This window comes from Maylandia zebra, linkage group LG6, assembly GCF_041146795.1.
Source record: "Maylandia zebra isolate NMK-2024a linkage group LG6, Mzebra_GT3a, whole genome shotgun sequence".
Classification (NCBI taxonomy): Eukaryota; Metazoa; Chordata; class Actinopteri; order Cichliformes; family Cichlidae; genus Maylandia; species Maylandia zebra.
The window spans coordinates 34768638-34783317 of NC_135172.1; the positions used below are offsets into that span (position 1 = coordinate 34768638).

Below are 14680 nucleotides of genomic sequence, written 5' to 3' on the forward strand. Positions count from 1 at the left end.
AAAATATGAATAAAACAACATATTTACAGCTATACTAGCACCATTTCTATGTTCTCTTATCTGACATGTGAAAAATAGTTGCATAGCATTCACACGAAACAAACCTCTGCTAAAATAGAAGTGCCGAAAACAAAATGTGTTGCTGCCTTTGACACAGAGATAACATCTTCTTGCCCAAATAATAAAGCCAACCCTTTTTTTCATGCAAAGCTTATCAGATATTGAACCTATCTGCTTGTTAAATTATCTAGGTTTATGTGCTAAAAAAGGTTCACAGACTTCTTAGCACGATATCTGCATGTAGCCGCCCCCTCCCCCAAGGCTCATGGGTATCATGGAGGATTGTTGTCATAAACCCTGCAACTGCTTGTTCGCCACATAGGCAGAAAACATAAGCTTGAAAACCACAAGCCAGCAGCTTGTAAAGTATAGTGTATGGTTTCACACAGCTCTGAATATTTTGAATATATATTACAAACTGTTTTCAACAGCCGATAACTTTCTTACTTACAGCTTCTACCTGGTGAGCCGCTCCTGGCAGCGTTGGGGGGAGATATTCTTACACCTTGTTTTAGCTCATCTTATCAAATCATTATCCATACCACTACTGTACACTGTATGCAAAAACTAAATAGAGAAAAGTTGTTTAAACAAAACAGTTTTAAAAATCATGAAATTATCATTTCACCACTTGCAGCACATTAAAGTCAGTAATTGCAACAGATAGTCTAATCCTTAATCCAATTGAAATGTCATGGTGGGATCTGAGAGCTGTGCATAAATAAATCCCTGCAAACCTGAATGAACTGAAGCAAAAGAAGAGTGGGCCAATATTGCTCCACAATCATCAGTCATACAGAAAACAATTACTTCCAAGTTCTTGCTGCTCAGGTTTGTTCTAGAAGCTATATAATCAAGCCATATACTTAGCTTTTCACAGCATTGCTTAGAGTCCTGTTTGCAACTGAGCATGAAGTCTTTGAACTGGTGCTGGTGATCATAAGGGCTGCTTAATCTAGTCACTAATACCTGTCCTTCAACATCAACATTTACATCAGCAGTTCCTCTCCTCTATTCTCTTCTTCTCTTCTATTTAACTCCAGTCAAACAGCATATCTCAGTGACTTAATATACCATGTTATAGTACAATGTTGTACAATCTGTTGGATATTTTGTTATAAGAAGTAAGTAGCTATAAATCTGAAGTAAATTGAATGAATAGCGTCAGTGTGATTCAAAACTTTGAACCGGTCAACTGACATATGAATGCTACCAAGCACAGAGGCCTGTTGCTATGTGGACTTAAACTAAATTAGCTAAGTATTTTTCCTCTGGCAGTCTTTCTGCAGCACACCACCACTGAAAATTTTACCACTATATTGGAAATCGTAGGACTAAATTCAACAGATGTCCCCGGTAAGTCTATTAAAGGTAAACTATGTTTCCACATTATGGTAAACATTTGGTATTGGTCCTGAAATTGATGTATTTTTTTACTCTGTTCTGTTTTGGCTTCTGTTTTTCAGATGCCACAGTCTATGTGGTTTTTGCTGCACGCTCTGTGCTGCTACTGCTACTGCTGTGTGCCCTGGTTATAGTTCACAAGTACAAATATTACAAATTGAAAGGTATTTTTTTAATCATAACATACCCATAGCATTCACAACAGACCAATGCACTGAAATTTTCATGCAAAAAAGGCATAAAACTTTCTTATGACATGTGTATTCAGAAGCTGAAGTCCCCATAAGCAGACATCCACCCAAGGCAGCAGAGGAAGAGGAACTGAGTGCAGCAGATGTACAAAAGCTAAAGTCCATCGTCTGTCATAAACCCTATTACAAATGCCCTCCACTATTCTTTGCTTAACAGTGTTTTCTTTCTTCTTTTTTCTTTTCCCTCACTAACCAACTAGTCCCATCAGATGACCACTCATGTCTGAGCTTGCCTCATCAGTGCTGGAGCCAACCCAGCCAACACTGGGCAAGAGGTAGTATCTGGTTAGACACCATGTTTCTATTATTTTCAGGCCTTAGAGTACAATAAACTCGGTTTTATCTGAATTTAGAAGCAGGAAATAAGAGGTCATCCAGGCCTGTATGCCATTAAGAAATTCCTGCAGTTTAACTAATAGATGTGTATCATACAGCTTCAAGGACAGATAAGCTGGGTATCAAATATATTTGTGCATTAAAAGCATCCAAACAAGGGATACAAATGTATTGCACAGAAAACAATTTACGTTATACTTGAAATTAGTGCTGTCAGCGTTAATCTCATTAAAATGAGGTTAACACCATAACAGCATTAACACGGTAAATCTCTGTTAGCCCCTCGCACACGGATCGCCGCGTGCGAGGGGCTGCACGGCGCTAACGCGTTAGCGAGCTAACTGCTCTAACACGTTAACACCCTGCAGCCCTTGCACGGGGCGATCTGCTGTTTGCTCTTTGTTGGTTCTTCTTTAAATTTCTGGAAATCATGAATTTTTGGTGTGCACGAAAAGGCAGACCTTAAAACAGCATTGTGCCTTTTAGCACAGTGAGGAAGAGATGGGTCAAACTGAAAAAATCACAACACAACAGAAGATACTGTTGAAATAAAATTTTCTAATAAGAAAAACAGTTAAACAGTGCCAGTACTAGATTATTCTGTTTGACAATAGCAGCAGAATTTAATATACAATTACTGAAATCGTTTGTAATCCCCACTAGTTTTATTGTTGTGAAATGGTTGCTCTTGATTTATTTAATGTTCATCTCCTATTTTTTCTGATATGTTTGTCTTCATTTGTATTATTTGATATAACTTAAATGATGTGCCCTACATGTGACATTTTCACATACCTGTGACACTTTAAAAAACCCAAATTGTAAATTATCTACAAAAGTCAATAATTACATCTTTTTTCTTTCTCAGCAGGTGATCCAGGTGATTGATATATGCATTTTTTTTTCTCTGCCCGTTCTGTTGGTTTTTGTCTTTTGCCCTTCTCCCCCGTCCCTCTTCTCAGCTGTTTCTCTTTCCCTCTTTCTTTCTCCCCTTCTTTCCCCCAGTCAAGTCTGTCCCGTATTCAGTAAGTGAAAATAAAATAAACAATAAAAGGTGAATCAAATGGACCATTACGGCAAGGCTGGGATGGTCAGTTTGGTAAAGTAAATCCGTTGGGCATCTTTCTTTGCCTTTAGACAACAATTCTGATGGCAAAAGAGCCACACGGGACAGGCCAAAAAAAAAATAATAATTTCATCTGTATCTGTGCTATTCTTGCTGTCCTGGGACTGTTTCATTAGGCCAATAGCTTTTGGATGAGGAGTATATCCAAATACTGCCTTCACCAGAATTTCATCCTGATATGTCTCATATTGTACATGCCGGGGACATGCTGATTCCGCGTTTTCATCAAAGGCAGATGCAGCCAGAAGCTACTGCACAACTGCAGGTGGCTCTCATCCAGGAGACAAGGCAACAACAGATCCAGATACATGTGCAGTCCATGGGCAGATAAATTACACCTCCACAGGAGGCAATACGTCATATTACACACCTTGTGTTTACATATATATTAGTGAACGTCTGTACTGTTATAACAGGTCAACTGTTGGATGAAAATCGAAAGATTTTAGAGCTGGGCTAAGTCTTCAATGTTTCAAAATCCTAACAACGCCCCTGTTGCACAGCCACGAATTTATATGTAAACTATGCGTACAAAGCAACTCATCAGTGTATTGTTGGATGTGCTATCATGGTTTGGGGCCTTATTTCAGCAGTGGTGTTGGAGATTTTGTCAAAATTGCCACTGAAAGTTTTTTTGTTTGTTTGTTTGTTTGTTTGTTGTGTATTTAGATTTAGAATTTCTAAAGATGTGCTGCATATAACCTGCCTAAAACTTTGGAGTTGTTGTTTTAAAATAAAGTGCCAAAAGTCTCCCTCTACCAAGAAAATGATTTAATTATCATTTGCCCAAAACAAAGAAGAGAGATGGACTCGCAACAAAATAGCCGATCAGCTGATCATTAAGCAGTTTCATGATTGAAGTAGCAGCAAGAGAGGGAGGGAGAGAGAAGAGGCAGTCACTCCATATATTGGTTGTTAAGCTTAACGTGGGAATGTTTTACTAACATTCAGAGATGAACTTACACACTTGCTTTACTTCTCTCTGGGATAGCTTTCTCAGAGATGAAACGCTGGATTGGTAGGGAGGCTACACACAGCCGCTCATTCACGTGAGCACACTGCTCCGAGGTGCTACTGTTATGAGCCGAGTTATGCGGTGTTGCAAGTTTTGTGAGGTGCTTTTTTGATATTTAATGGATCGGATTACATTTTTTATTTCTCTCCGATATCCGATCCAGTAATTTATGTCAGTATCGGGCCGATACCGATACCTAATATCGGATCGGTCCATCTCTAGTTTTAACGTAATAATTTCACAAATAATCATCATCTTGAGAACAGGAAGAGCCAAGGATGCCCTTCGTGGACCACAGCTCAAGCTCAACACCATAACCCCAGACATCCTCGACACCAAACTGGACCACCTGCTCCTGGATCAAAGGCTTCCTCACCACCGTCCTGAATCAGAAAGTCCCCCCACATACCACCCCTTCCCACTCACTACCGCAGCAATGGTCTGAATAATCCTCATCACTCAGGCCACTCATATGACTCTATACTCAGATCAAATCCTTTGCAATACTTCCAAGCACTCCTCTTGATTGCATATATTGCATATATTTCACCAGTTTGTTATTTATTCCTGTTGTCTTACTATTTATACTTTATTCCTGCTCCCAGCCTGGAGCACCCATAATTTTGTTGTAAATGTACAATGACAATAAAAGGTTATTATATTATATTATATTATATTATATTATATTATATTATATTATATTATATTATATTATATTATATTTAGCATCTAAACAACAAATTCTGTATACTATACTACAGAGATTTAAAATGGTTCTCTTCTGGTATACGCTGAATTGGTCCCAGAGTTCTATTATTATTTATCGTATTATTATATACTTAGGTTTGTTGTTTGACTGATACTAGCATTTGATGATTAGCCGTGTCATCTGAGCCAACATGCGTAACTAGGCAACACCAAACAAACAAACCTACAGCTTGGTCCGGACTGTTAATGTTAGTGCTGCTACTTTTTATTTGGGACAAAATCTGCTTTAATCAGTCCAAATAAATCGCGTCTTTTTTCTTGCAGGCCATTTGAATTGTTAAAAAAAATGTGCTCGGATGTTGTAGTATCACGACCTCACTATGACAGCAGAGCTGTAGCTCAGGGGGTCCCGGAGAAAGATCACCTTGTAGCGGCCCCACAGCCGTCCTCGGGCTTAGCCACAGCAGGGTACCGCTCGGCTAAATACACCCCGACTGAATGGTTCTCCAACTACCAAAACTTACTTCAGCAAGCCGGTACCGACTGCCACGAAGCTACGAGCCTTCAGCGAGAGTCCAGAACTTTGTACCAAGACACCGATGCATCCACTTTTAAGACACAGGCCGAGGGAACGCGTCGTCTGGGAGAGAGACTACAAGAGATCCACTACTGGAAGTCTGAGCTGCAGCGGCACATCGAGCAGCTGCTGGCCGACACGGAGTCACTGGTGGCGCTGAAGATGCGGCTGGAGAAGGCGCTGGATGCCACCGAGATTCCCTATGCTATCGCCACAGACAACCTGAACTGCAGGGCGAGAAGGCTGGGAGCTGACCTGGTCAGAGACACTGTGGAGGAAGAGTTGTTCAAGGTGATAGACAATATTTCATGATCCAAAATAATATCGCCTAAGTGTGGGCTTGCAAAAATCTGAACGTATAATTATAATTAAAGTGAAATTTGTATTTGGATACATTTTCTCAAAAGTGTATTTAATTTGATATTTGACCAATTACTGCTTATGGGATATTTTAGACACATTGATATTTTATTTTGGAATAATGCTTTTCAAATTAAAGGGAAAGAATCGCACCTAAGTTAATGGCAAATGTGAACTAGTGTGATCTGATCAACTGGCAGTGGCAGATTTCACCTCAACAAACTAAGAATGTCTGCTTTTTCTTGTCTTCGGTGATATTTAAACATATTTGAACTGATCTTAGCTCTTACTGTAATATTTTCAGAGTAAAACGTTTAATAATGAGATCCAGCAGATGGCAGTAACACATTAACCAGTAAGATGACTCCGTCTTTTGCAGGAAGTGGACTTGATCAGGAGTGTCCAGGCTCTTCTGAAGAGAACTACAGCTCAGGTTGTCAGTCAAATCAAGTAAGTTTGAAACTCTGTTTAAAACTGCATAACATGTAGAATTTCATAACATGAAATATTTATATAACTATAAACAGAAACTTTTATTTCATGTGTGTCTATGCATCAGGTTGAACAGAGAAGCCAAGCACACTTTAGAGATGGACTGGTCTGATAAGTACCAGGCCTACCATTTTGATGACCACAGCGGAAGACACAGTAACATGAGTTCAGATACGCAGCACCATCCCAGCTCAGCTGCCATGCAAGAACAGTGAGTTTGAGCAGCTGGAGATATTACATAAACCTAAAAAAACGAGAAACAGTCCTGATAACTTTTTTCACTTGCTGCAGGGTGTCCAGCCACCCATTATGGACGAAGTTTACACAAGACAACCTGTTCAAGGCCGTGCAGGAGGAACAGGCTACCAACAGTCTCAGGTTAGAGCACATACTAGTTCATATACTGCAGCAGAATCTGAAACTGATCCTGGTTCATTATTTATTATTTGCTTTAAACAAATGGAATCCTTGTGTGTTAGATTGCTGGTAGAGCAGGTGCTGCAGGACACGGCTGAGGATCTGAGAGTCCAGTGCTCCAGTGTTGACCGAGCCTTTAGCGAACGCTGTGTGGAGCTGAATGAGGCCAAGACACAGCTCAATATGCAGCTCAAACAGGTGGATGAACTGACAGACAGAGTAAATGACTGGTTATTAGTTGATGATTGATTGTATTATCTCATGTGTAGATCTTGGAGCAAATTGGTGCCCAGGAGAAAAACATTGTGGCTCTGCAGCAGGCCATTCACAACAAAGAAGCTCCACTGCGAGTAGCTCAGTCCAGACTTTACCTTCGCTCCCTCAGACCCAACATGGAGCTGTGCAGAGATGAACCCCAACTCAGGTATGCATGCACAAAACAATAAACTGCTTTGTCTTTCTCGCTGCTCTGATTTTTTGCTTCTGTCTGTAGTTTGGAAGGGGAGGTGAAGCAGATTGATGCCACTCTGGCATCTCTACAGCAGAAGCTGAGCAAAGCCAGAGAGTCCCTGTCTCGCCTGGAGGAGTCACGCATGGCGTTGGAGAAAGACATCAACTGCAAAACCCACTCACTGTTCATCGAGAGGGAAAAGTGCATGACTCACCGTAAACGATACCCGACCACTTCAGCACTGTCAGGATACTGAAAGGTTCAACACGTCTTTGTTTGGCTCTTTTTTGTGTTGCTGTAATTAGTAAATGGTTATGACCGATATAAAGATGACTTTTTACATTTAGTACTAAAGGCATTAATATGACCACATATTTGATCACAGTTTTGTATACTGTTCGGTTTGTTTTGGTTCTGTCCTTTTAGCGTTCATAAGTAAAACACATATCTTCTGTCTCAGGGATATCTTCATACACATGATCACCATCATCATTATCATAGATGTGCCAGTTGTTCCGCTCCTCAGAAGAACCCAAATTGAAACACGCCTCAACAGCTTGGTTTTCATAAGTCTAAAAAACAAATAGAAGGAAAGATTACAATGACGAAGGAAACTCACAGTGAAATTCAGAGGTCACAATAAGATGGACACATGGCATAACAATTTCTTGATGATAACATATTTCTTTGGCCCACTAGCACCAGGTGCATCTATTTCTCTGATTTTTTTAGCCTAAACTGAGTAAATAGGAGTCTACAGAAATGTAATATTGAAATAATGTACACATTTTAGAGGACATGGTGGGAAGATGTTCCTGAGAATAAACGTAACATTTACAGGACCACTGTCAAAGCAAGCTAAATCGCCAGTACGGTGCAGCAAACATTGCACTTTCGAAATGCTTCTGATACTGTCTCATGTATTTTCCTCTCACATGATCCTTAAGCTTTACTTCTCCTGCTTCTTCAGTGTTTATCGTGATTCTGTTCATGGCGATGTCAGCTGCTGGAGCAACACAGAAAACAATAAATTAAAGTGCTTGTGTGTGGACAAATCTATATATGTGTTTGTGTGCATATGTGTGTATTACCTCTCACTTTGGTGCATTTATAAACCTTGATCCAAGCCACTGTCGGTATCAGCATTATAACCAGAGGTGCGGGCAGAAAGTAAACCAGAATGTGAATTGCTGCAGGAAAAGAAATATTTAAGAGAATAAAATCTGCACAGAGGTATCATAATATCCACATATCATATGTTCCAGTCTGTCTAAACAGCAGAAATAGCACCAAATCTCTAGACTGATCAGCATTTGGTACCTTGTGTTCCTTATTTCATTAATAGCTAAATGAGCACTCCTATTTTAGAATCACAAATCATTGAAATTTTGAATGCATGAGGATTTACATCACATTTAAGTCCCTTTAACCCAAAAGAAAAAGAGCTATCTAGGAGAACATAAATCTTACTGTACAGCAATATTTTTTGCTTCCTGTTTCTGAAATAATAAAATACATTATATATAATAAATACTTTCTGTATTAGCTTTCATAAGAGACATAACTATAAACTCTCACCTTTGACTTGAAGCTCAACAGCAGAGAAAACATCTCGTCCACTGTTTCTTTGGACACCACAAAGGTATAAACCAGAATCCCTTCGGGTCAGTCTGGTAATGCTCACTGTAAATTTTCCTAACACTTTGTCATCATCAAGTCTGAATCGTCCATTTTCTTTGTTGTCAGAGGTGATCAGTGCCTGCTGCAGACATGTGGAGGGCCGTGTTCCTCTGCAGATGTACTTCAGGCTGTTCTGGTACTCAGACTCATAAGGACAACTGATGGTCACGGAATCTTCTTTATAGCTTTTTATTTTGGTCACACTGTTACAGCAGCTGTCTGTCAGAAAGATAAACATCAAAAATTGTCACAAGCTAAAATAGAGACTAAGTAAATGCAAAGAAAAAGATGTCAAAAAACTAAAATAAGTTTCACATTTAATTTTATCCTGTCATCCAAAAATGTGTGCTGACTCTTATCTAAGCAACATGCTTATATCTGTACTGTATTACTTTTTATTTTTGTGTGTATCCTTTGCTTCCTTCCATGTTTCACGATGAAAGAGAAACCTCTGTTTCATCGTGACACATGGAGTGCAGAAAGGTCAAATGTTGCTCAAATGTTGTTCATGCTGACGAGTGTCACTAATGTAAGTGCAAAAAAAATTGTCAATGCTTTGTTTTGAAAACCTTCTCCAGTGTGCTCTAGCTACTTTTGACAAATCCATCTGTTGTCAGAGAACCCCGCGCCCCAAAACTACAACATACTAAATAACTATATAAGGTCATTTTATTTACCTTGCCCAACATCCACTGTGACTTCAGCGTAGATGTCATTTCCAAATAAGGAGATGCCACACCAGTATTTCCCTGCATCCCTTTTCTGCAAGTTGAAGATCGTCACAGTGAAGATTTGAGCCTTTGTGTCATCGTAGATGGAGTATTTTTTGTTTTTCGGTTGTGTCGTCATGATAAGAACATCACTCTTGCCACAGTTTGACTTGCACAGGTACTTCTCGGAAGATTGAAATCCCGTCTTATAGGAACAAGAAACATTAACATCTGCCCCCTCATATCCAGACACACGGATCACCCCTGCTGTGCTGGTGACACAGCTCAGAGAAACTGTAAACAGAAGAAAACAGTGTTAGGTACAGACAGGGACAGCTGGTATGAATGGGCTGACAGGGCTAGGCCCTCCCTTGGCTTTTCAAGAAAAAATTATAAGAAATTATATAAAATTCCCCTCTCACCCCTGCGGGCAATCTATCCTTCAAGCTCGGATCCTCAACCAGAGCCCTGGGGTTGAGGGTCCTGCGCAGTGTCTTACCTGTTCCTAGGACTGCGCTCTTCTAGACAGAGATCTCCGATGTTGTTCCCGGGATCTGCTGGAGCCACTCGCCTAGCTTGGGAGTCACCCTACCCAGTGCTCCGATTACAACTGGGACTACTGTTACCGTCACTCTCCGCATCTTCTCAAGCTCCTCTCTGAGCCCTTGGTACTTCTCCAGCTTCTTGTGCTCCTTCTTCCTGGTGTTGCTGTCATTCAGTATCGCTACATCTATCACTACAGCCATCTTCCTCTGCTTGTCTACGACCATGATGTCCAGCTGGTTAGCCACCACCATTTGGTCTGTCTGTACCTGGAAGTACCACAGGATCTTAGCTCGGTCATTCTCCACCACCCTACAGAGCGTTTATCATTTGGACCTCGGGACTTCCAGGCCATACTGGGCACAGATGTTTCTGTATACTATGCCGGCCACTTGGTTATGGTGTTCCAGTTATGCCCTGCCTGCTAGCATCTTGCACCCTGCTGTTATGTGCTGGATTGTCTCAGGGGCATCTTTACACAGCCTGCACCTGGGGTCTTGCCTGGTGTGATAGACCCCAGCCTCTATGGATCTTGTGCTCAGAGCTTGTTCCTGTGCTGCCATGATTACAGCCTCTATGCTGTCTTTCAGTCCACCTTTGTCCAGCCACTGGTAAGACTTCTGGATGTCAGCCACTTCCTCTATCTGCCGGTGGTACATACTGTGCAGGGGCTTGTTCTTCCATGACGGTTCCTCCTCCTATATCTTGGGTTCTGCTGCCTGAGGTATTTGCCTCATCCTGGACTGTGGGGCTGACACTCACCAGTCCCCGGCCTCCTTCCTTCTGCTCAGCACACAGCCTCAGGTTGCTGGATGGGGTGAAACCCTCCATGCATGGAAAGGAGCTTCCTGGTCTTTATGTCAGTGGCTTCTATCCCCTCCTTTGGCCGACTGATTATCCCAGCAAGTTACCTGATCACAGGCAGGGCGTATGTGTTGATGGCCCGGATCTTGTTCTTACCATTCATTTGACTCCTCAGGACTTGCCTGACCCTCTGCAGGTACTTGGTGGTTACAGCTTTCCTAGCAGCCTCGTCATGGTTCCCATTTGCCTGTGGGATCCCCAGGTGCTCGTAGCTGTCCTCTAGGTCTGCAATATTGCCTTCTGGTAGTTCATTCCCCTCTGTTCTGACTACCTTCCCTCTCTTTGTTACCATCCAAATACAATTCTCCAGTCCGAGCGACATTCCAATGTCCTTGCTGTATATCCCACCAGGATATGCTGTATATCCTAGTGAGATATACAGCAGGGAAATTAATGGTTCCTTAAAATCTTAAAAATGGGTTTTAAGGAAGCAGGGCAATTCCCATTTTTTTTAAATAAACACAAAAAACTTTCTAAAATTCAGCAGCAGTGTTACACGTCACCAACAACTCCACATTCTCTCTCTGTACCTGGATAGTGTCTGCCCACAGCGCCAAAGGACTCTGCGAGCGATCTTCTCTCACCCTGGGAGCAGCTGTCCCTCACCTCTTTTTCTGTCTGCCTCATCTCTGTGCTATGTGCTATTCTGTGATCTCAGGGGCACAAGCTAAACACAAAATACAATTATTGTGTGTCTTTTGGCTAAGAAAATGGATGGAATTTCTTCTTTTTGAGCAAATTATATTTGATGAATGATTGTGATTGGTTTGGACATATTTGTAAGTGGTGACCAAAAACTGGAATCAAGTATTTGCATAATGAATCTTTCACATCGCTGCAGATGAATTTTGGTTCTCTATTCCCTGCAGAAGCATGCTATAATGACTGTACTGTATATATGTTCCCTATCTCCTCCTAGACAAGTGAAACAATCTTAATGAGATGTTATGAAATTTGATTAGGACAGTGTAATGCCAACATCTGTAGAGTGTATACAAATCCCAAAATTGTATACATATGTACATCTGACAGTTCAGATGTGCACTGAATGGAATTTATGCATAGCATAGAATGAAACACCATCACAGCATCATACTATAAAGATCGCGGTATATGTATGATTGTGTGTTTGTATGTTCCCTGTTTGCTAATGTCTATAATGGCCAAATAACATCACACAGGCTTTACATCCCTGACTGAAATTATCCCATTGCTTAGACTTTGTGATATCTAAAGAAAATTCTCAGTGCAAAATGAAACATGAGGCACTCCTCATGTTTTATTTATAATGAGAAGTGAACAACAGTCATTCAGTGCCTCATTTTTAGTAGTGCTAAGGAGATACATTCTGAGTACACCCACAGCACTGAGTGAGCAAATATTTATGAAAATAAAACATAAGGTGTGTGGATGTGGTTTAAAGTGAGTTTAATCCAGCATCTCTTCATTCAAAACAGAAGACTTGTTTAGATTAGTTTGCACATAGCGACAGGCAAGCCTGTAGACAATTATATCCATAAAACCAGACAAATCTATTCTTAAGTGTTACATTTTTCAGCAATAGTCTCAATATAAGAAAGTTGTTTACATAAATTAAATGGACTGCTGTTAATAAATAAATGTACTTACTGCAGTGGATGAATAACAGGTACTGAGTGCGCCACATCTTCATGTACTAATGTGGTTGTAAATCTAATCATAGGTGCCAGCAAATATTAAAATCTCTCAGTTCCCCATTCAAATCCCCTTTCTGGTGCCATTTACTGCCTTGTGAACTTTCCAGTTAAAAGTTCAACCATTGAAAAAGAGAAGTCAGTATAAAAAAGCATAGTTCATATGCATTAAAGTTTCTATAACACCTTAAATTTGATTACTTTGTCAAAGCACATATCAACCCATGAGCAATCTGGATTGACTAATCACTACAGTTTGCTCCTGTGACATAAGTGTTTCACTCTGTCTTTCACTCATAAACATGGTACTTTTCTTTAATTTCTTTTAACATTGTTTGCCTTGGTTTGTTATGTTATGAGCCAGCTGCTCCCGAACCTTTATTTTCTCACTAATTTCTGCATTTGTCCTATGTGAGGGAGTTCTGCCTATACCATCTGTTCATGATGGCCTTACAAATATGCCTTCAATTATGCCAATACCAAAATATTTGATATGACCTAGGTATATTGTGACCCAGGATTTTGACAATAACCAAATGAACACAAAAAACCCCCGAAGAATGTGCATAACCAGGACAAAAAAGAATGAATATTGTTTCACACAATAGCTTGAAAGCATAATCACATTTTCATTGCGGTCTTACTTTATTTGAACACTTATTGTTGGAACTTTTTGCCATATTCATCAGTTTCCAGCCGCAGAAACAGTCTGAGTTACAGCAAAATCTTCCTATCAATCATTGCCTCCACTAGAGAGAGCTCTTGAGCTTCATTGTCTCCCCTCTCCTCACGTTGCTTCACAGCGACCTGGTTTCTGCCTCAAGGACAACATCAAGGCCTGGGGCGACTTCTAAAAATAAAAATGACTCACACATTAAAACGTTTCGGTAAGTCTTATATTTGTGATTTATGGAGAAACAGAGTCAAATGGTGGTCAGGGAGGCCATGCTAACCACAGATTAAACTGTGGCCTCCCCGCACAAACCGATGGTGAATCGGCAGGAAAAGATGTTGGGGGGGGGGGGGGGGGGGGGGGATTATGTCTGCAGTCACAGAGGCTTCACACATAGTCTTAGATGTGGAGTTACACAAAGTTTAGTTTTTATTCTTTATTTTCAGGGACAACAAACATTGATCTCATAAGAGCAGATTTAGCTACTAACTAAATTCCATCAACAGTTGTTGGGCAGGAACTCAATGTTAAATAAACTACATGCTAAATACAGATACAAGTAGCTGCTGTTTTTTTCTAGTCTTCCATTTACATTTATCAACAATTAAAAATAATGAACTTCAACAAGCATTCCAGATTATATAGAAATGTCTGATGCTGTTGATATTTATATGAAATGTGTTATAAAGACTAGCCGTTCATTGTTATTTCAACAAAGAGGGGGATTAAAACACAGCCCTTAATAAACCAGAAAAGAATTAATCCATACTTAATAACATTTGCCATTTCCATAAAAGGAAAAGGTTTCTATGGATTGTTACGTAGTTAATGCAAAGATTTGAAGTTGCTGCTTCATAAGTGTTTAAGCACTAAAGCCTCTTTGGGATTATCTGCTCTTTTTTTTTATAAAATCACAGGGCTGCCATTTGACTCTATTCTTAGAGATAACTTTCTTCACGTAATGAGGTGCCACGACTGAGGATGTTATGAAACTTCAAGTTCATGCAAAGAGTTCAGACATGCAGTTTCACTCGCACTGCAGAGCACATAGTATTTGTTTTATGACACCACCAACTGTGGGCAGGGCAGGGTGCCAGGCTTGTGTGTGAGAGAGAGAGAGCATGTGATTTTATCATTGCATGGAATAAAAGACTTCACAAAGCAAACAAGTAAGAGTAAAAGTAATGAGATTGAAACTTAGAATTGTGTAAGATTGGACACACAATAAAACAAGCGTCCATTGACTGGAATATATGTTTGCCGGGGGGAGAAGATTAGAGATTCTTATAAAAATTAAAGGCTTTTATAATTCAAGCTCACGTGTCAAGTGAGCCAAACAT

At 40.3% G+C, this 14680-nt stretch overlaps 1 protein-coding gene across 2 annotated transcripts; it reads left to right on the forward strand.

Annotated features, from left to right (window-relative positions):
* The first annotated feature begins 5105 nt into the window (after positions 1–5105).
* On the forward strand, positions 5106–8256 carry tekt4 (tektin 4). 2 transcript variants are annotated; one of them, XM_004539065.3, is made up of 8 exons: positions 5106–5768; positions 6217–6287; positions 6397–6540; positions 6621–6707; positions 6809–6944; positions 7016–7170; positions 7240–7456; positions 8168–8256. In XM_004539065.3, exons 1-7 carry the CDS (start codon positions 5247–5249, stop codon positions 7451–7453), a joined length of 1329 nt encoding a protein of 442 aa, XP_004539122.1. In that variant the 5' UTR covers positions 5106–5246; the 3' UTR covers positions 7454–7456; positions 8168–8256. The 2 variants fall into 2 exon arrangements, with proteins under 2 accessions (XP_004539122.1, XP_004539120.1); XM_004539063.3 differs by having other exon boundaries at positions 7240–8256.
* Positions 8257–14680: the final 6424 nt, after the last annotated feature.

What these genes read in the sequence shown, in the direction of transcription:
- tekt4 (XM_004539063.3), top strand. Translation starts at nt 5,247, where the DNA reads ATGTGCTCGGATGTTGTAGTATCACGACCTCACTATGACAGCAGAGCT. An exon ending in CAGGCTACCAACAGTCTCAG is followed by an intron (nt 6,708 to 6,808) that starts GTTAGAGCACAT and finishes CTTGTGTGTTAG; the next exon opens with ATTGCTGGTAGAGCAGGTGC. An exon ending in TCAATATGCAGCTCAAACAG is followed by an intron (nt 6,945 to 7,015) that starts GTGGATGAACTG and finishes TCTCATGTGTAG; the next exon opens with ATCTTGGAGCAAATTGGTGC.